This window comes from Xiphophorus hellerii, chromosome 13 (genome assembly GCF_003331165.1).
Source record: "Xiphophorus hellerii strain 12219 chromosome 13, Xiphophorus_hellerii-4.1, whole genome shotgun sequence".
NCBI lineage: Eukaryota > Metazoa > Chordata > Actinopteri > Cyprinodontiformes > Poeciliidae > Xiphophorus > Xiphophorus hellerii.
This window is the reverse complement of record NC_045684.1, coordinates 10,501,243-10,522,296: the sequence shown is the minus strand read 5'-3', so window position 1 is coordinate 10,522,296 and position 21,054 is coordinate 10,501,243. Positions and strand designations below refer to the sequence as shown.

At 37.2% G+C, this 21,054-nt stretch overlaps 1 protein-coding gene across 1 annotated transcript; it reads right to left on the bottom strand.

Annotated features, from left to right (window-relative positions):
- Positions 1 to 1,315: 1,315 nt before the first annotated feature.
- On the bottom strand, positions 1,316 to 19,358 carry cdcp1b (CUB domain containing protein 1b). The gene is made up of 13 exons (XM_032581350.1): positions 19,128 to 19,358; positions 14,659 to 14,877; positions 13,503 to 13,844; positions 11,692 to 11,904; positions 10,656 to 11,000; positions 9,758 to 9,964; positions 8,521 to 8,880; positions 6,587 to 6,952; positions 6,310 to 6,504; positions 4,934 to 5,287; positions 3,148 to 3,507; positions 2,988 to 3,069; positions 1,316 to 2,458 (listed from the first exon to the last, which is right to left on the bottom strand). The coding sequence occupies exons 1-13, from the start codon at positions 19,198 to 19,200 to the stop codon at positions 1,975 to 1,977; spliced, it is 3,600 nt and encodes a 1,199-aa protein (XP_032437241.1). The 5' UTR covers positions 19,201 to 19,358; the 3' UTR covers positions 1,316 to 1,974.
- Between the last annotated feature and the right edge of the window lie 1,696 nt (positions 19,359 to 21,054).

Sequence of the window (21,054 nt, the reverse complement as noted above, 5' to 3'; positions counted from 1 at the left end):
TTACTTGATGAAACAATACACATGTCATGAGTTTAGAAACTGGAGGTTCTTTCAATTCAATTAAAGCAGCAATAAGAATCAGTTTTCATGAGTTCAGTTTATAAAATATATTTGTGTAATGTGAGGAGAGAGGATATCCAGTTTTTCTTACTATTTCTTCTATATTTGTGTTTGTGCTACTGCTAGCATAAACACAAAGCTAGCTATGCTAATGACACTGCTTCTAAAAGTAAACACTAAATGGCTTCTTCCTTTTTTATTAGAAAACAGAAATTTACAAGTTAAGTCAGACAATGGGGCTGCACAGTGGAGCAGTTGGTAGCACTGTTGCCTTGCAGCAAAAAGGTCCTGGGTTCGATTCCCGGCCCGGGGTCTTTCTGCATGGAGTTTGCATCTGTGCATGTTTGCGTGGGTGCTCCGGCATCCTCCCATAGTCCAAAAACATGACTGTCAGGTTAATTGGTCTCTCTGAATTCTCCCTAGGTGTGTGTGCATGGTTGTTTGTCCTGTCTGTCTCTGTGTTGCCCAGAACGTTAGCTGGAGATCAGCACCAGCACCTCCTGACTCCACTAGGGACAAGGGTGTAAGAAAATGGATGGATGGAAGTCAGACAAAGGAATTGGGGAAAAAAAAACATTTCATGTATAACATCTTTGACAAGATTGAGCGTAAATCCAATATGGCGGCTGTGAATATAAACTGTAGCAGAGCGTTTTGGCTAAATGGTATTTTGAGGGTTTGTATGTCATTAAATCCATAGAAAGAAGAGAATTTGAAATAATCTGTAGAATATAGGTAGTATTGCACACCTAAAAACTGAAACTCTGGCAATAAATTATCATGAGGAAAATTCATCTAACATTTCTGAAGCATAATATTCAACAAGTTATCGTATTTTAAGGACTATACGGCCGAAAAATATCTTTTAAAAACTCGTTTAAAAAAGAACTACAGTATATATTGTTCTGGAGTAAAACCGCTCCCTCTAGTGGATTAATTATAGATTAATTCTTGTTGCGCTGACTGACTAAGTGATTTTGGAACACAGCGCTCTGTCAAAACATTTTAGTCACATTACTGCTTCCGTAGTCAGGAGCGTCACGGAGTAATACGTACTGTGCTTCGACTGACTGACTTATCTGACTGTTTTGTTTCGATTAATGCGCCTTATAGTCCGATGCGCTTTATACATAAAAAAAGATCGAACCTAGACCATTCATTAACAGTGCACCTTATAATCCAGTGCGCCCTACTGTGCGGAAAATATGGTATTTTATGTACTTTATTTAAAAAAACAAAAAACAATGGTGTCAGATTGAGGCGTTTCAATATATGACAAATTTATTGGCACTAAAGCTCAAACATCCCTAATTTTACACACACAAAAAAGAACAAACATCAAATTGCTGAGTGGTTTTAATAATCTGAAATGACAAACAGACTTAAAAAATAAAAATGAAGAAGCGGTTTTATTGAAACTAGAAATTGTGCCTCGAAAGGGGCAACAAAAAGTACGGAGAGATGTTCCTGCAAAATACATAATATTTAAAGTAATGTTCAGAAATTCTTCCTAAGTGTTCTGTAGTTTTTATTTTAATTTTGGATCACATTTTTTCCCTGTACATCAGCAATGGTACATTAGTTTGTCTCCCTTATTTTTAAAATTCACACTTTAAAAAAAAAAAAAAAGAAGACATCATAGGCAAAACTGAAATAAGTGTAGAAAAATATTTTACAAAGATTCTGAAATTATTTTTGCTGTTTCTCATCAAAATAACCACAAAAAAAACAGTCCAAGAAGTCACAGATTTTAGTTTTTAGCTTCCAAGTCTGCAGCTTTAACCCTCTTCATCAAATCCGAGAGAGTGCGTCCGATTCCCAAAACTATTCCCGCAGGAACAAGGCTCTTCAAACCTTAGAGCCCTTCGGATAGGTCAAAGGTCAATAAGATTCTTAATATGGAGTCCTTTCACGCTACAAGCTCTCCTCCATTATTGACGGCTGCGGCTCCATATCCACGCCGGACAGACGGATCGTGTTCATGTCTCCCGTGCTTTTGAACGTGTAGAGTTCGTTATCCATCATCCGGCGGTCCTGGAAGCCCAGGCTGTCCTGCCGCTCGATGGGAGTGCGCGGACGGGGTGGCATGAAAGTGTCAGAGGGGCTCAGGAAGGACTGGTACTGCCCCTTCTCCGGCTCTGGGTCGGGTTCCTTGACAACCGGCAGCGTCCTGTCAGTGGGACCCGTGAAGGTCTGATAGGAGTCCACCTGCATCCCGTTTGGGAGACTCTCGCTGTCGTTAAGGAGGTGACCGTAGACCATGGTCTCGTCTATGTAGTCGTAGACGTGGGAGTCGTTGTCGGCCCGGGTTTTGACGAAGTGCCTGTCGTTTGGACGGAAGATGTTTCCCTTCCCCATGTAGATGGAGTTTTGGCTGTTCATTTTAGATTTCTTTTTTCTGTAGGAAAAGAAACATGAAATATAACACTAACATCTTTAAAGATGATTTATTATGCCTCCCTGAACAAGGTTCGGATATGTCTATGGGCCATCCAAAACATGTTTATTACCTTTTTTGCATGAAATCATTCTTAGATAATGAGATTTTAGTCTTTTCAGTTCTGCCTAGTTCAACCTCCTTTCAGATCGAGCTGCTTTAGAGCGTCCTGTCACTTTAAATCCAAATAAGCTGCTGCTGGCCACAAAACCTCAACTCAATGCTTACACTCACAGTTTAAAATGACTGCACAATTATGCAACCATTCATCTTTGAAAAGCAGAAGTAGAGCCTCCTGCACAACCAACAAGAATGCTGATGATGTTCTAATTTGCACTCACTGCATTTAGGGGTATATTGACACCAGGATTGGCAAAAGCAAACAGAGGAGTTGAAGTTATTGATCAAAAGCCAAAAGCAAAGTTTCTGAATTTTACTTCCCCTTCAAACACTAATAAAAATGTCCTACCAGACAAAACATGCTGCTTACCTTACTACTACACATACAATAGCCAATATCAGGAGCAGAAGCAGGACAGCCCCGACTAAACCAATAAGGATGGCTAACAGATCTGTGGAGAAAAAAACAAAAACATATTGGATCTGTGTTTTTGAACTGTCTTGAATCAATCACCAGTGTGATTCCTTACTGGTCTTTTTCTCAAGAACAATCGTGGCTTTGACATCAAACTGGTCGCGGCCTTCTGGTTGGCAGTTGGTCATGTTCAGGTAGAAGCTCTGATGGGCCGTCATGTTTTCTGTCCTCATCTTTTCGCTCTCGTCGATGTCAAGGAGATCATTCCCTCCTTCCTGGTGCTTCATATTGATCCTGGCGTGGCCTTTTTCGCATTCGAGTCCACTGATGACAAACTTGATGAGCGCGTGGTACATCCAGGGAAGGTCCACGACCCAAGAGACAGAGGAATGGGGCTTCATTCCATTAGGCCAGTTTGGGGTGGCCAGTATGGTGGGAAACATTAAATTAGGGCTGATCCTGTAGATGATGGCTTCTGAAGAAGAAATGGAAATCATGCAGAATGAGCTTCTCTAAAATAACAGACAATACTGCCCCCGTGTGGAGGCTGGAGGGAATGGGAAAATAAAAACTATGTTTTACAGATTCTAACATATATTTTCCTAAATTACAAATACCTTTATTCCATTATTAATAAGATTCAAAATGCCAAGAAATAAAATAAATCAAAACCAAAATTTAAAGATAAAATCACCATTTTATATTTTATTTCTTAGATATGAACGTAAGAAGAACTGGAAATAATTATGGATGTTTTGCTTCTGAACTAAAACCACTTCTTCCATCCCTTTTTGGTTCAGCCAGAACATGAGAAGCAGCCAGTGAACAAGTTTTAACTTGTTTCGTTCAGGTGTTGAAAAACGGCAAATGATAGTGACTCAAAACAATCTACATTCCTGTAGCTCAACTGCTTCATGCAAGTTGTAAAGACAGCTCTATATCATGTTAGTGTAAAAAAATTAGCACTTATCTTTTTAATATTGTCTACGTACTTTTATGTTGTTCTGTGTGCTTGAAATGGTACCAATAATTGACCTACCACTTATGTTGTTTTTTAAAAATTCCCCCTTAAGGTAGGTTTATTATGACAATGTATTTGGACCATTATGGATAGAAGAAAAAAAAGTAAATAAAAAAACTACATTTCCACCAGAAAGCGCAGAAATTTTTAATTAATCTCAGGAAAAAAAACTAGAAAATTTCTGAGCTCCAAAGTCAAAAATTTGCAAGAAACAACTTCCTTGAAAAAATATATATTTTCTAAGTTTGGAAAGCTGAACATTAACTGTTAAATTTTTGGAAATTAAAAAAAAAAAAAAAAACATTTTAGGTTTGAAAGCCGAAAATTTGATTTGTATAAATTTCCTGATGTTCATAAATTGACAATTTTCCATTTTCCAAACTCTGAAATTTCCAAGAAAAAAAACTAGGAGTTTTCCAAATTTGGAAAGCTGAAAATTTGACTTTTATCAATTTTCTGACTTTTAAAAGTTGACTACTTTCCACTATCCAAACTCAAACATTTCCAAATTCTTTCAAGAGATAGATCTTAAAATTTCAGATTTTTTTTTTCAAGCATATTTTTGACTTTAAAGCTCACCAATTCCCAAATTTTATTCCAGAAAATTCCAGAAATTAATCTGAAAATGTGAGCTTTTTTGGCAGAAATGTATTCCTCCTTTTTTTCCTGTCTTAATATGCCACTGTAGTTTATTTCCTCCATTGAAATAATGGAAAGCTGGATTTTCCTCAGTGTGAGCCCCCATAAAAACAAATACATTTTAAGTTTTTCACACCTTTTTAACAGGAGAACAATTAATGTACATCTCCTGTAAAGATGTTTCCAAGGCAGGATCAATATATTTACAGACATTTCATTCCTAGAGCATAAATTATTTCACCTTTGATCTCCGGACTGACGCTGACATTGAGCAAAGGCTCATTAGACCTGACGTCTCGCGGCGTAGCTGTGATGGAGATGTTGGAGTGAACTTGGAGTTTCTGGATCACACCATTGGAGCAGAAGTCTCCGATAAAAGAGCCGTCGTTCTCGGCGACGCTCAGCACAGACGACGGATCGCACTCCTGCCCGGGCAGAGACTGCCGGAGGCTCCCTGTGGGCGACACCAGGTCCAGCGTGGCTTCATGTGGGATGGTGAAGAGCCACGAAAAGCTGTGGAGGGGGATCGGCAGGCAGGAATCCAACGTGGGAAGAGAGAGGGGCGTCGAAGTGCACAACGATGCATCTGCACAAGCTGCAATGAGAAGGAAGAAAATCTGTTCAAGAGAATAACTTGCAGCAAATATCCAGAGAGACAGATGTTGTTTTAATCTATGCCTTTCTTAAACAGTAAAGTCTTATTTAATTAACGTAAAACACATCACTACACACCAAATTATCTACTTAAAGCATTAATTTCTGTTCATTTTAAGTATTGCACTGCAAAAACACAAAATATTATCAAGTATTTCTGGTCTAGTTTCTAGTGCAAAGATCTTTATAAGACAAATTTTACTTAAAAATTACGTTTGAGCAAGATACAGTATATGAGCTTGTTTTAAATCAATAATTCTTTAAAATTTATGAAGAAGTGCTAGTTCCACTTCTAACATAGGGAAAAAGTATGACAAGAAGTAAAAACTGAGAAAAAATAATGTTAAAACAAATAATCATGCTCCATGACATGTAATTTTACATAATTTGTGTGAATAAAAACAGGTAGAAAATACAAAATCTTCTGATTTTCTCATATTCATCGCCCAGATAAACTCTTAAATTATTCCCACACTGAAGGACACCTTAATCCACATTCTCATCCTTAACTCTACAATTATTTATACATTTTTAATAACAACAAGGTCATTATTTCCTTTTTTCTTCAACACCAGTTAGAGAGACAACGGGTAAAGGATGGAAGAAAATTGCTGCAGTTAAAATTAAGTATTGCTCTGTTTATTAATCATATTATTAGCTTTTGGTATTTTTGCCAATTTTATAATTGTTATTATTTTTAGTAAACTTAATTTTAATTTTATCATTTATCTACCTGTGATGCTTGTTTTGTGAAGCACTTTGGTCAGTTGATTCTGTTGTAAATGTGCTAAATAAATAAACTTCATTATTTCCTTTTTGAACAGAGAAATAAGCTTGTTATGAATTAACCTGCTAGATTAACTGGTACTTTTGAAAAATATATTTTATCTATTTGTATCTTTTGCAGTGACCGAAAGCAAAAAGCTCTTCCTAAACTTTAGAAATTGATTATTATTTTTTTACCAATGACTTTGCTCGCAGTCAGGCGAAGGTCCTCACTTGGACAGTCAAGGAAGGAGAGTTTGGCCGTTTCTCCTTTTGCCACATTTATCGTCTTTGTCTCCACAGAGTCCTTTCTCATCTCACAGAGAGGGTCAGAGCCCACCTTCTCAATCTGCACAGACACTTCCTGTTTGGTTAAATCCACCGTACAGAGAACTAGAAGAAAACAAAAAGCAGGCGTCAGATTTTAAACTTGACCAAACATGATGATCCAAGTCAGATTGCTCCCAGATCTCACCTGGATGGCCACTTCTTATCACAGAGACTGTGTAGCGCAGGCTGAGTCCCGGCAGTGTTTGGTTTGTTTTGCAGTTCTTCAGAGTCAAATTAAACCCGCCCTGCTGGTGCTGAGGCTGCGGATCCGTCAGAGCCGTTCTGGTCGGCTTCATGCCCTCCTTCTGATACTCCACCACCACCACCTCGCCTTCGTTCAGACACTCTGGGGCCGAGTGTTCGCTGAACTGAACTGAGTAGTTGTGCATGCCGGGAATGCTGAACTCCCACAGGATCTGCTCGTCATCCGGGAAATCTTTGGGATAGTTGGGCGTGATGATCTCGGTGTCTGACACGCCGCGGGGCAGATTGACTTTCACTATGGCCGTCGCTGGAGAAACACAAACATGAAGAGTTGAGTTGGGAACCATTTAAAGTAGCGGTGCACCGACTGCAGTTTACTGACCGATCGCCGATCTTTGAAAAGCCGATCCAGATTTTCCCCAATACCAATTTTTCTGTCTAAAATGTTGCTAAATATAGCAAGAAAGTCACTGAGTTGGTAACAACAGAGTTACTATTGTTAACTGTAAACGTTCGGGGAGGAGAGTGGTTGATTTGTAGACCTTTGCTGAAGTAGATGAGACCGGCTTCACATGCAACTATCGGAAAGTATCGCTGATAAATGGGCTGGCCAGTAAATTGGTTTATTCTTAATTTAAAGTTATTAAGACAGGATTTATAAACGTCACATGACAATGATAGAAAACTTGTACCTTCTGTTGCACTGCAAAAAACTAATCTTACCAAGTGTTTTTTGTCTAGTTTCTACTGAACAACAAATTGTCTTATTTGAAATAAGATAATCAACTTACATGTAACTTTTCAGCAAGATCATCAATTACTTGATATTGATGAAATAGTACTAGAACTAGTTGATAGGAAAAAAGTGTTGATCATCAATAATAAAGAATTATTGATTTAAATCAGGAGCATCAAACTCATTTTCATTTTGGGCCAAATCTAAAATCTAAATGTTCTTAAAGGGCCGGTTGTGCCAGAATGTGTTGATAAAACCCATTAAATTGTTAAATTATCAATAAATAGCCGTTTTATCATTGACTAAGTGGTTCTTAAAGTTAAATAATATTGATCACACTGATCAGTCCATCCAGGATCTTATGATTGTTTTTGTGTTTTTTCTGCAATTAAAATCACGGATTTTGTGGTGCTAATTTAGAAATATTTGTAAGAAATTTTTTTTTACAATATTTGTGCTAATGTATAATATTAAATGTGACTTTTTATTAATCCCCGTATCGATCACAGACTATAACATGACATAATGTAAGGCTGAAGCAACAGTCACTTCAACTCAATGTTTTTGGCCAATTTTGAGAAAAAATCTCACTAAAATCTGAAAAATAATCTGTTGATTTTGTGTGAATTTTGCTGATTTATGAAAGACTGGAGGGACTTGTTGATGTAATTTGGAGTCTAGAGGACCTAATAATAAAGCTACAGCGAGCCAGATTTGGCCCCCGGGCCTTGAGTTTGACACATGACTTAAAACAAGCTCCTGTATGTTGCTCAAAAGTTACTTGTGTAGTTAGTTTACAAACTATTATGGACTAGAAACTACACCAAAAATACTTTTTTTTGCAGTGTAATGATTAGATTTACATAATATATTCACCTTCTCACCAAAATTGGAAAGCCTTAATTTACGATTCTTAGCCAAGAAAGCATCATTACATTTTCCAGAACAACCTGATCCAATTCATCACATCCAGCACCAAAGGCTACAGCAACAGCAAATTTATTTTATGCAAATAAATTGGATTTTATTTGGTAAAACGCCTTTAGACAACATTTGTTTGTATTGGTGCTGGATTGCAAAAAAGCACATTGGTGCTTTTATGCAATATTATTAAACAAGCCACTTTGTAAGAGTCTTACCTTCTGACTTGGGTCCAACTTTTAGTTGGAAGTCCAAAGGGTCCAGCGTCACATCCGACGGCACCGTCAGCGTCACACGGCCCTTGAACTGACCCAGTACTGAGGTCACCGTGCCGCCTTTGCAGAAAGTGCCGATGGTTGCCGGGGCAGCGCGGTGGAGATAGAGGATGACGGAGTACGTGTGGCCATCTGGACACGTCCCCTCGTTGGGAATCTGTCGCAATCCAGTTCCTGGAAAGTCCAGGTGGAAAGCCTGAGTGGATTCAACCTTTATGTCCCAGGTGAAGGTCCGGTTGAAGTTGGGAAAAAACTCCTTCTGGGCTTGGATGGTGTTGCCTAAGCAGGAAGTCTTTGAGCAGTCTGATGACAAAGCAGAGAAACAAAATATGGATTCATTTTGTTGTTTTATTTTTTCAGAACAGGAGTGAATAAGTATGGAGCCCCCTAGAGGACATGGGGAAAAATTATTCTTCTGCGTCACCTTGCAAAAGTTTAGCATTCCCTCGCAACGTGTTGCCATCTCTTTCATCCCTTCCAAGATATAAACAGAAACTTTCCGTAAGAAGGAAAGAAATAAAAAAACAACCAAACTATCTAGACTATCTCTGAGTTATTATCACGGGATAATAAAATCATCCGACTGATTTTATTGTGTCTTTTTGTCTGAATGGTTAATAAAGGGATGTTTTCATGTGCAGTTCCATCTCTACACAATCAGACATAAACATGCAGTAAGTAAATCAAGTTTTTGCACCAAAGAGTTAAGAATATATTAACACGTTTTCACTGAGGCTCTTTAAATATATATATTTGAAATTTTAAATGGACATTTGTGACTGTATACAAAACAGATCAGGGTATATTTGCTTATTGCGAGGGAACGCAAAAGACTAATTCTTCCCCATGTCCCCTGGCGTGAGGCGTAAATAAGGTTTAACACCTGAAGTAAATAAACTGGATTTTTTTATATGAGAATGGAGATGTTAGGAGTTTTAACAGGTAAAAAAGGCAGCAATTTTCTTAAAGTCCTGGAAACGGTTTTTAATAATCAGCAAGACACGCAGGAGCGTATCCATTACTTAAAATATAAACAAAATCCTAATTATGATGGTTAATTACCACGTCTGCTGCTTTAACTTGAAAAAAAAACAAAAAACAAAGTTCAGGCTCTCAGATAGTTAAAATATTTCATATGTGGCTTCTCTACTGATGAATATTTTTATTTTCATACCAATACCTCTGTTTATCTCCACTGCGAAGACATTTTGCGGGTGAAGACAAGTAAATTCCACCGAAGCGTTGCGAGGATTTTTCAGTCTGGTTGGAGATTTGCAGTTTTTTTGGGACGCCTCCATGACGCAGCTCTGACAGTCTGACTTCTGGTCCTCCTTCGTGATGATGAGGTTTGTGTTAGGGTCAGAGGTCACATACATGGATCTTCCACCTGAAAAACAGAGACATGGAGAATCCGTTAAAGCATGTAGAATGGAAAATGTTGATTTCTTTCAAAATAACATTTCTGGTTACTACAACAGAGATTAGGGACATACTAGGAAAACATTACAATAAGAAAGTTAAAATAATTGGATAATAAAATCATAATATGAGAATAAATCCATAATATTACAAGAATAAAGACAAAATCACTGGAAAATATAAATACCAATGGGACCAATAAAGTTAATTAATACACTTTATTGTATTAGATCCGTCTATCTAATACAAGTATAAAGTCAAAATAATATGAGAATAAAATCTAAATATGGAAATAAAATTACAATATTACGAGAATAATGTTGAAATATTATGAGAATAAAGTCTGAAGAATTTGAGAATAAAGTTGTAACATGAGAAGTAATATTATTGGAATAAAGTTTAAAAAAATTTGAGAATAAAATCAAAGTATGGGAATAAAATTACAATGAGAATAATGTCAAAATAATACAAGAACAAAGTCATAATATTATGAGAATAAAGTCAAACTATGACTATTCTCAGAGTATTATGAATTTAATCTCGTATTATTTCTACTTTATTCTCATTATTGTGACTAAATTCTAATTTTATTATTTTCTAATACTCCTTGTACTCCGTCATAGGCTCCTTTATTAAATGTTGTTAAACTATTGTCTCACGTCTCGGTGCTGCTGTCGAACTGAACACGGTCCGGCCCAGTTCTCCTTCTTTGGACACGTCCACCGTCACAGCCGTGTTTCCCAACAGCTCCAGTTGAGACGCTGTCCCGTCTTTGCAATAACTGCTGGTTCCCCTCTGTCCATCGGTCCTCGTGGTGCTGACCGTGTACTGAATACCATCCCCACAATTCTCTGACGCAGGTTTTTCCTTCAGTCCAGGAAACTCTAAAGTTAAAACAGTTCTGTCTGGAACAGTAACGTCCCACGTTAGGGTTTTTTTGAAGCCCTTGAAGAGATCCAGATCCATTTCGGCCGAAGCCGGAGTGCAGGAAGTCTGAGTGCATTCTGAGAGAAAGCAGAAAAGAAAAACCGATCAGCAATATCGGTTAGCTTAGCTTAGCCAAACTAAGTTTCATAAAGATCTAGAGCAGGGTGTCAAACTCATTTTGGTTTTGGGTCAAATTAAGATCCTAAATGCTATTAAAGGGCCAGAATGTATTGATAAAACCCGTTAAAATTTTTATAAATTCTTAAAATTAAATAATGTTGAACATCTTTTCAGTCCCTCCAGAATTTAACGATTGTTTTTGTGATTTTCTTTGCAATGAAAATCAAACTGTTTGTGGTACTAATTTGGAAATATTTTCACTTATGTATGATGGTAAATTTGACTTTTTATAAAGATCATGGATTATAATCTGACATCAATTAATGTTGAGGCAGCTGTTTAGTACAAGTTGGAAAGTTTTTGACAATTTTTAAGAAAAATCTGCTATAAACTGTATTCGTGGAAAAAAAAATGTGGGGATTTGTTGATTTTGCATGAATTTCCACAATAAATCTCAAGAAACTGAAGGGACTGATTGTTATAATTTGGCAATAAACAGATAAAAACTGCACTGATTTGATTGATTACATTATATTTGAAAGTGTTTAGTCTAGAATCTAGAGGGCCACATAAAAAGCTATGGCGGGCCAGATTTGGCCCACGGGCCTGGAGTTTGACACCTGTGATTTAGAGGGAGTAAATTCTTACCTATTTTTGTTGTCATCGTCATGGTGAACACATCTTCAGGTTTCAGGCATCTGAACTCCAGAGGGAGTTTTTCTGCACTTTTTAGAGTCTTTTCTGTTGCGTGGCAGTCAGGACTGGCGCCGCTGGTGACACACACTTCACACTCAACCTTCCCAGGATCCCGGGTCAGAACCACAGTGGAAGCGGGACCAATAGTGACGGTCATTGCTCGCTCTTGTAAAGAGATTCAAAACAAATCAAAAGCAGTTAATTAATGCTAATCACTTTGTAAGCTCTGCATAAAAAAGGCTCCGGATGCATTAGACCGTATTTTACTGTTTCATTAAGCCTACACTGTAAAAACACAAAATATTACCAAGTATTATCGGTCTAGTTTCTAGTGCCAATATCTTAGTGCACTTGAAATAAGACACACTAACTTAAAAGCAGCTTTTCAGCAAGATATAGAAGCTTGTTTTAAGTAAATTCTTTAATATTTATTTTAAAAATACTTGTTGTATTGGCAGATAAATTAATTGCTTTGTTTTTCAGGTTTGCTAAGATATTTGCACTAGAAACTAAACCAAAAAATAGATTTTGTGCTTTTGCACTGCAGTAGGTTGGGTGACCCTCTGACCTTTAAATCTAAGTTGTAATCTTTATTATGTGAATTATTCAGTTTTTCTTTCAAACGGTCACTGCTGAAATTATTTAATGTGAGAAAAATAAATCCTATGAATGCTGACGGCTAAGTATAGAGCCACAATAATCAGCAGCAACACAGGTTTTTCCAAAGTTAGCCACATGCTAATCATCGAGTACAGTCATAACATTTTCCTATAACCAAATTATGTTCAGCGTAGCACTGTGTAAAGTCTGACACTGAAAAATCTCCATTCGTATGGGCGGATAGGTCTACCATATTCTTCTCAATGTGTATCCTCAAAACAAACTGGTAATTCTGGCCCTGGTAACATGCACTGGTAACATGCCATCCGTCGCCGGGCTGTTGCAGTAGAATAACTCCGTTAAATAAATAAAACCTGGAGATGTAGGTGTGATTAATTTAGTGCAGTGCGCCACAGCAAAGGGAAAAATAACGCAGAAAAACCGTTAAACAACGACTCTTTTCCCCTCGCTCTCAGTGTCGGCTACGTTGCACAGAGAGCGTAGCCGGCGCTGAGGGAAACACTCCAACATTCAGTCTGTTCAAGTATTATATTTTTAGGCTTTATGTTTATTTTGTGATTATTAGTAAGTGATTGCCGTGATAAATTTGCTACTGCTTCTATTAGCTAATCTAAAATTGTAGTGGTTGATTAGCTTATCTAAATACCTGCTCAGCAAAAGCACCAACTCTGCCGGAGTTGGTGTTTAGGTTGCTTTTTTATTTTTTAACTGAACCAAAACACACAGAATTCCACATCACATCTACATGTTATGGTTGTCATAGTCAAGCTAGCATGACTGACCTGCTTCCCTCTCCACCGTTATTTTTTCTTTGACTTTTTATCTAGTTGTCCTAATGTTGACAATTAATAGCTAGGCTCTGAGTCCCTTTTTCATTTAAATATCAAGTGTACATTTAAGATTTAGAACGTTATATTGATAATTTAACAGCTAGAACTAATGGTAGTCATCGTCGACCAGCAGCTTTTGGAGACAGGAGTTGGGGGCGGGACCTTACATGTGTGACATCACGCTGCAAGGGATCCATAGGTCCATAAGGCAATGGGACATTACTGTATACCGAAACTATTTTCCCCTAAGATCAGCTATGGAATCAACGTTTCGCTGAAATATCTGTAAAGAAGAGCTGGAACAGTTCTTACTCATTGGTGCAGCCAAGGCTTGAAACAGGACAGACTCCACCTGTGTGTTTGGTTTGGCTTCCAGGGACACCACGGCCTGATCGGACAGGTCCAGTTGGGTCTCGCTGCCACCCCCACAGTATTGAGTCGGGACTTCTTTGCTGGTTTCAGATGTGACCACTGAATACTGCCGTCCATCACTGCAAGGGTGTGGAGTCCTAGATAGTCCATTCCCCAGGACCTTCAGACTCACGAGGGTCTTTTCAGGCGCCTTCAGCTTCCAGGTGAAGGTTCTGGAGAACTCCGACAGGAGGGACGACTGAACTTCTACCGTCGCTGGTTTGCAAGCATCTTTTGTACATTCTGTAAAGTGGTTTAGAAAACGGCGAAAGGCACAATAGTTAAACTCGTAAACTTGTTAAATTGTGGTGCTAGAATAGCAGCAATTATTGTTCTGACCATCAAGCAAATGAAAAAGTACCACATTCTGCAGATTTTTCATTTAACCACTTCAAAATTTTAACACAATGTTAGAAATGCATTAAAAGATGCAAATAATTGAATTCCTTTTTTAAGTAATAATATAAACTTTCTTTAATACCGTAGCATTCCTTTGATAAATCTGAACCAGGTGAAGCTAAACCTTTGCCACTTGAGGAGTTTTGACTAAAATGTATTTAGAACCAAATGTGTTTTTATCTTAAATGCAAAATGTACAACTTGTTTGTACATTTTGCATTTAATTATTGCTCTGAATGTTGTTGTTTTTTCAGCAAATGATCATTTTAAGATTCTTTAAACTCCAATTAATGATTAATAAATCACTAAATTAGTTGATGATTATTTCAATAGAAAAATCCTGCAAAAAAGTGAAATTTATCCCAAGAAAAAGAAAAACATTCCTGATATGCTTTTTGGTAAAGTTCACAATTGTTTCTCACGTTTACATAAGCAGCGATAACATTATAATCTCCTCTTCCTGTTGACTGAAATTTCACAACATTTAGTCTTGTATATTCTTGTTTATTATTTGCATAAACCTTAGTCCAGCAATAATCAAAATACCTGCGCAAATCTATTTCTGCACAAACCTCTTCTTAAATTATTAAAAAGGACAAAACCAACAGAACAAATAAATTAACAATGTGCTCTGGGATTAAATTGTGCTTAAACTTACCAATTAAACTGGTGATTGTCACATTGTACGACTGTTCGACGGGTTGGGGGCATTTAAACAGCAGCTTCACCTCCTTTTCAGGCTCTAATTTAAGAGAAAGTTGGCAGGAAGTCTGACTGTCGTTGACACCACTGATGGTGCAGACGGTGCAATCAGGCTGCTGGCTGGAAACGGTGACATCTGAACCTTTGTTTGGCTTCACGGTGGTTTGAAGGGACTCTGAGGAAAACATTACAGAAACTGATTGAAAACATATAAATAAACACAAAATCTGAAAACACGGTACTAAAAAAAAATCTGTGTCAAACGTTGCAGTTCATGACAGAACGATTAGAAACGGACTGAACAAGTATTTCTTGTTTGGTAGTTACCTGATAGGCGGGGTGAGACGTACATGAATCAATTAATTGTTTGTATTTTGCAATATATCTGGTTACAACCCAAATAGTAAACATTGTAAACCATAACCCATTAACTTTAGATAAGTTTACTTCATGTTTTATTTATTTTCTTTCCCATTCACAATCATGCATTTAGACTTTTGTTTTTAGAGACAGTGATTACTCTCGACTGACTTTCCTGTTTGGATCTCTGAGTCAGAAAGATAAACTCACATCAACCTGGGCTTAGACTTGATATTGTGAAACTCAATGTTTCAAAATTATAGACAATTATTATAACAGTAAGAGTGGATTTAGTGGTTCAAGGATACAGCATTTAAAAAGGAAATTGTACAGAAAATAGAGCTACAGGATGTTGATTGACAGCGCTAAGACCCTCCTCTTCTTGGCTCTGATTGGTTGTTTCTGGTTGGTGCATTTTTTTGAAACAGCAGTAGCAGCTCAGGGAGAAGATTGATCTTTTCACAGATCATCTGTCTCATAACATGCTGTCACGACATGGTGACAGTTTTAACAAATATGTAAAAAACATTTTTTCTTTATAAAGGTTACGTACTGCGGCTTTAATTAGTAACAACATTGATAATAGCAGTAATTATTTATCATATTGATATGAAGTGATGACCAGATTCTTAAATTTTATACTGTTTTTATGTTGGACATGGCTTGATCTTTGTGTTTAAACCATTCCACAGCTTCATGTACCGATATATACCAAAGCTTTTGTATATATGTCGCAATAAATAAACAAGCTTAATAATTTCCATTTTTATGATTTCTTTCTACCAGAATTGGATGACAAACTCTTCAGTCTGGTGCTTTGGTCTCAACTATCCCCTTTAAAAAAAAAAGACAAATAATTATTAAGGATTTTGAACATATCACATTTTGTACTTCAATCTAAAAACAACCCAAGCGCTTACAAAAAAGCAAAGAACACAAAAACATACAGCTGTTTGGGGAATAAGTTCATATTTTTGGTAAAAGGAGCCGTTTTAAAAAAACCTCCAAACTGGGGGCATTGGGCCGTTTCCTAGCAACCCCAGCCAAGCAAAACCCCTGTTACCTAGCAACCGCACTGAGCTCCAGAACGTTTGGTCAGCTTGTTTACAAATGGCTTTTTTAAAGAGCAATTTTGTTTACAGAGACTTAATGATTCATTTTATTTGTTGTTTGTTGTTTTGTTTGTTTATTTTGGACATTATTTAAAATGTCTTCCAGTTTCAGTGTTAAATGTTCATTAAAATGTGAAGTTTATTGATATTTGAGAATGAGTTCTCGCATTATTACGCCATTACCATTATGTTACACAGAAATGGTCTCAAAACAACAATGTTATCGTTTATCACAATAACTTCTGGGACAATTCTCAGCTAAATCTGTTATTGTGACGAAGATTCAGACTCGGCTACCTGAGAAACTGATAGTCATCCAGGAAATGACTGCTTCACCTTATGGCTGGTAAAGTTGGCTAGGAGAGATTGCTGGTGACACATGAGCAAACACTGTTGCCAGGCACACCTATCCAACCGACAGAAACGATAAACCAGAGCGCGTTAATTAGAGTAAATCATGAGTCATAGTAAACAAAATAATTAATTTCATTTCTATTTGGAAACCTACATCTATAGTTTTGCACCAAGCAGATTGTTAAGCATCCATGTGGCCTATACTTTATGGATTACTTTATGGCTTATATTCCACAGGAACTAAGTAACATTCCTCTTCAATCGGCTTTGTGTTGACATGACTGCATTGCATCACACACAAAAACTTACGGGCTGCTCAGCCACCGCTTGTTCTTCCACATCCTAAAGGCATTTATCTAGATTCCCTCAACCAGCCTGGCGGTCAGCATTATCTTTTTGACTTGGCAACAGGACTGAGATAGAAGATCATCTATAACACATTAGTTTTGTAGACAAAACTCGAAGAGTTTACTGAAAGCAGGTTGGAGTCGTGCTTTAAAGAAATGCTGCAGTGGTTTTAGAGGAGGATCCAAACGAGGTTCTCCCTCCGATGGAAGTGAGAGTTTCCAAGCAAACATGAAAACTTTCATTCCAGTCATTTTACAGTTTTGTTGGAAATTTTGTTCATTACAAAAACAGAAAAAATGGAGAATGAATCACTTCACTAGCTTTTTAAAGTAATTTTTATCTTACAAAAAGACTTTTCAGCAAAATATATGAGCTTGTTTTAAGTCAATAATTCCTTAATATTGATGAACAATAACTGGTGAATTATTCTACTTATAACAAGACATTTTTCCCATGTTAGAAGTGAAACAGTAAACAGAGTAAAACTTGTAATTGTATCAATTTTAATGAGTTATTGACTTAGAATATCTTAGAATATCTTTTTGACAAATTACTTGCGTGCAAGATATTTGCTCTACAACTAAACCAAAAATACTTTGCAAGGTTTTGTCTTTTTGCAGTTCTGATCTGAACAGGACAATACCACAAAGGATAAACACAGCTTTTCATTAGCAATGCAGGAGTCGGGACCTTTTAGCAGTAAACAATGGTAAATATTTGATCGTTTTTATCTATAAATCATAGAAATAATCATAAAGCTCCTCGACAGAGCTAAGTGCAGTTTCTAGAAAGACGACAGTTTATATCCAAACACTACATGTAATAAAACACCCACCAGAATCATACTCCAGCAGCAGATTGTTGGTTAATCATTAATGAATGAAGTCATGCCTCCAGGAAGGAGGCTCCATTAACGCCTCAAAGCTTTTGAAAACAGAAAGCTAAATATAAGAGCTGAGCAGCTCTGCTCACACTTATGTTGTGTTTTCCATTTCTTAACTTATTCCCATCATAAATGAGGATGCATTAATGCTCTTTGCTACTCCAGCCATAAAGTCATGGATGATTCAAGCTGAGCTCATCTCCAGTAAGTGACCCAAAAAGGTGAAACTAAGCAAAATGGTGAAGTTAGCATCAGATTTGAACCTGAATAAAGGGCTATTCTGCTGCATTTAACAAATTTATCAAACATTTGATCCACTAATGAATACATACTCTAAAAATTACAGTTTTCTGATTTGTGAAAGCTTTATTTGGTTTATAAGAAGTTTTTTAAAAAAACAAAAAAAATCTTTTTTTTAGCCTGAAATCCCCTAACATGACATCTAGACAATCTTCACAGCTTTACATTATTCACACAGGATATAAAACAGTGTTTTATTTCATAAAAATGATTAGAATAACACTTTTACTTTTATATTCTCTATAGTCTGCCATTAATTTAGAAAAATTATGTTAACATTTGGACTATTAAAGTTGTCTAATGTTCAGTCTGGATGGATAATAAAAGGCTTCAAATGTCTGCATTTGTTGGTGTTTTAAGACATGATCAAAGGTATTAAAAATCACAAACTGGATTTTTATATAATCTGTCATTAATGTGAAATGATTTTGTCTGGATTTCACATGAATGGTGGTTTATTTTTTCAAGATTGACTCCATGTAAAGTAATGTCAGAGCAGAAAAGGCCTTTTAATAATAAAACTTTAAAAGTTACAATCTATACTTTATCAGGTGTGTAAAAATAATAGTGTAAAGGTTATGTCTGGTGTAGTTTTTAAAGCCAGACCTAATGTAAAATGATTTCAGGCCAAAATGAAAGTTTTACGGTTATACTTTTTAGTTTTTAATAGTAATTCATCTACCTGGGATGTTCAACTCTTAAATTTGCTCTTCAGAAGCTGAATAAAGGTCAGATTCAGGAATGAAGACAATGATACTAAATATCAGACTGCATTCCAAAAACGTATGTAATAAAAATAAAATAATCTGTTTACAGTATTTTATTAAAGCCTGTCAAACATCATTAAATGAGTCGGAATAGCCCTTTAGTCACACATCATGCTGTGAATCAAACACGAGCTTCAGCGTCATGAATGAAAGTTTGTCTTAAACAATAAGGGCGTTTTGCAGCGCATATATTACATTTTACACATTTTAACCCTCTTAAACATTAACATAAGACGTTAAACACGAACACGAGTCTGTAACAAATTAATATTTCCAGCTGCCAGATGCGTTTTCCCCTCACCTGATGAGTCCAAAGATGACACAAATAACAGCGCCAGGAGAGCGCATGCTCCACAAAAACGCATATTGACCATATGGAAATCCTTCCGATTAAAAATAATAATAAAATATTTTAAAAGAAACTAATCCAGACTCGCTTTTCAGACAAGCGAATGCATTATTTTACGGTCACTTTCCAACCGCAGCGAAGGCGCTGACAGCTACTTCCTGCTCCAGGTTTGTTGCGCAGGAGCGGAGGGCGTGGCCCCACAGGTGGGTTACCTGTTCCAACTTGACGCCGCGAGGAATCCTGCCCAGCCGTTGAGCAAAACTAAAAGAACCACGGGAGACTCACTCCACGCGTGGGATGAGAGTAAAAGTCATGTGCAGTGAGTGTGGCACAATGGGCGCCCTATTTATAAGCAGCCAAACATGCCAACAGATGGCTGGCATGAGGCCGTGGATCCCCTTCATGAGGCGTGGGACGGGCGTGGACGCTCCGGAATAAGTCCAGGGTGTTTATTTATTTAATTGTGTTAGAATATTACAGGAAAACAACAACAAACTTAGCTGCAGGGAGCTTATAGAGGAGGCGGTATCTGTTGAAACAGGCAAATGAGTGAGGAGAAAAGGTTGTCATGTAAAAATGAATGCATGCTTGGTCAGGTGGATGTTTTTTTTGTTGTTTTTTTTTCCCACAGTGCAGCGACAGTAAATGTGTGATTTCCTTTGGAGGCCTAACACTCCCAGAGCTGCAGAGGCCTGATCCTGCCGCCACATGCCTCACAACGCAGACATTCCTGCTCAGAAACATACCTGAGGGCTGGACCACGTTCAGACACACTGGGTTGGTTTTTAATCCGCCAAACCCTCATTTTATCTCTCACTTTGAATTTTCATTCAAATTCAACACAGTTAAAGCCTCTTAATCCAGTTTTAAACGTCAAATTAACACAGCAGCTCAAAAAGAGTCAAAGTTTCGCCACATTTTCTACGTTTTCACAGATGTTTTAAGTTCAAGTCAACCTGTTGGTGTTTACATTAAAACAAACAAATAGGCTTTTTTTTTTTTGCCGAACCAGTCTGACGGCATGCAGAGTGGGCGTTGTGCTGCTGTTTCTCCTCTTAACAAGAGGCCCTCAGAGAAGAGTCAGCAGCTGTCAAACTTCCCCTCCTGTCCCATGAAACTGACCCCGAACCGCCACACATGTTGCTGCTGCCGCTGCCGGGGGTTTCAGGGCCGTTTTGTTTCCTGCAGGGAGAATTATTAACGTTGACAGACACTGGGAAGCACTGGGAAGCACTGGGAAGTGTTGCAGACCCATGAGAAATGAGAATATATGAATAAGAGCTCATTAAAAACTACATTTTTGACATGAGGACCGTCTGGACTGTTAGAATAAAGTCAGAATCAGTAAATCTACTGTAGCAGCTTGTATTTATTAAAGAAAAAATATTCGGTTACGATGAAGATTTGGACAGTCCACATGGAGGCAGCAACGCATTAGTTCAGAGAAAATGTTTTCATGTTCAGTGTTTTGCATGTGCAGAACAGCTGCAGAGAATCACAAAGGATTATTTTCTGTTTGTAACGACAGGTTGATTAATTACTGCAGCATTTATTCTAATTTAATTCAATTTGTTTACAAATCCACTTCACAAGAGACCAGGTCCAGTTCAGACCCAGTTGTAGAAAAACCAGCTTGGCTCAAATTCAGTTCAAATTAGTTCAATTCATTTAATTAAAATCAATCGATTCCCAGGATCCAGTGGCATGTTTTTAAGTTTGAATTTACTCTGGACTCATTTATAGATTTATATTCACATACGTACTTGTTTTTATTTCATTTTTGTTCATTTTATTTTATATCTACTTATAATTTAACACTTGCGTTACAAATTTTATATCACAAATAGTTATATTTACTAATATTCAACACTTTGGACAG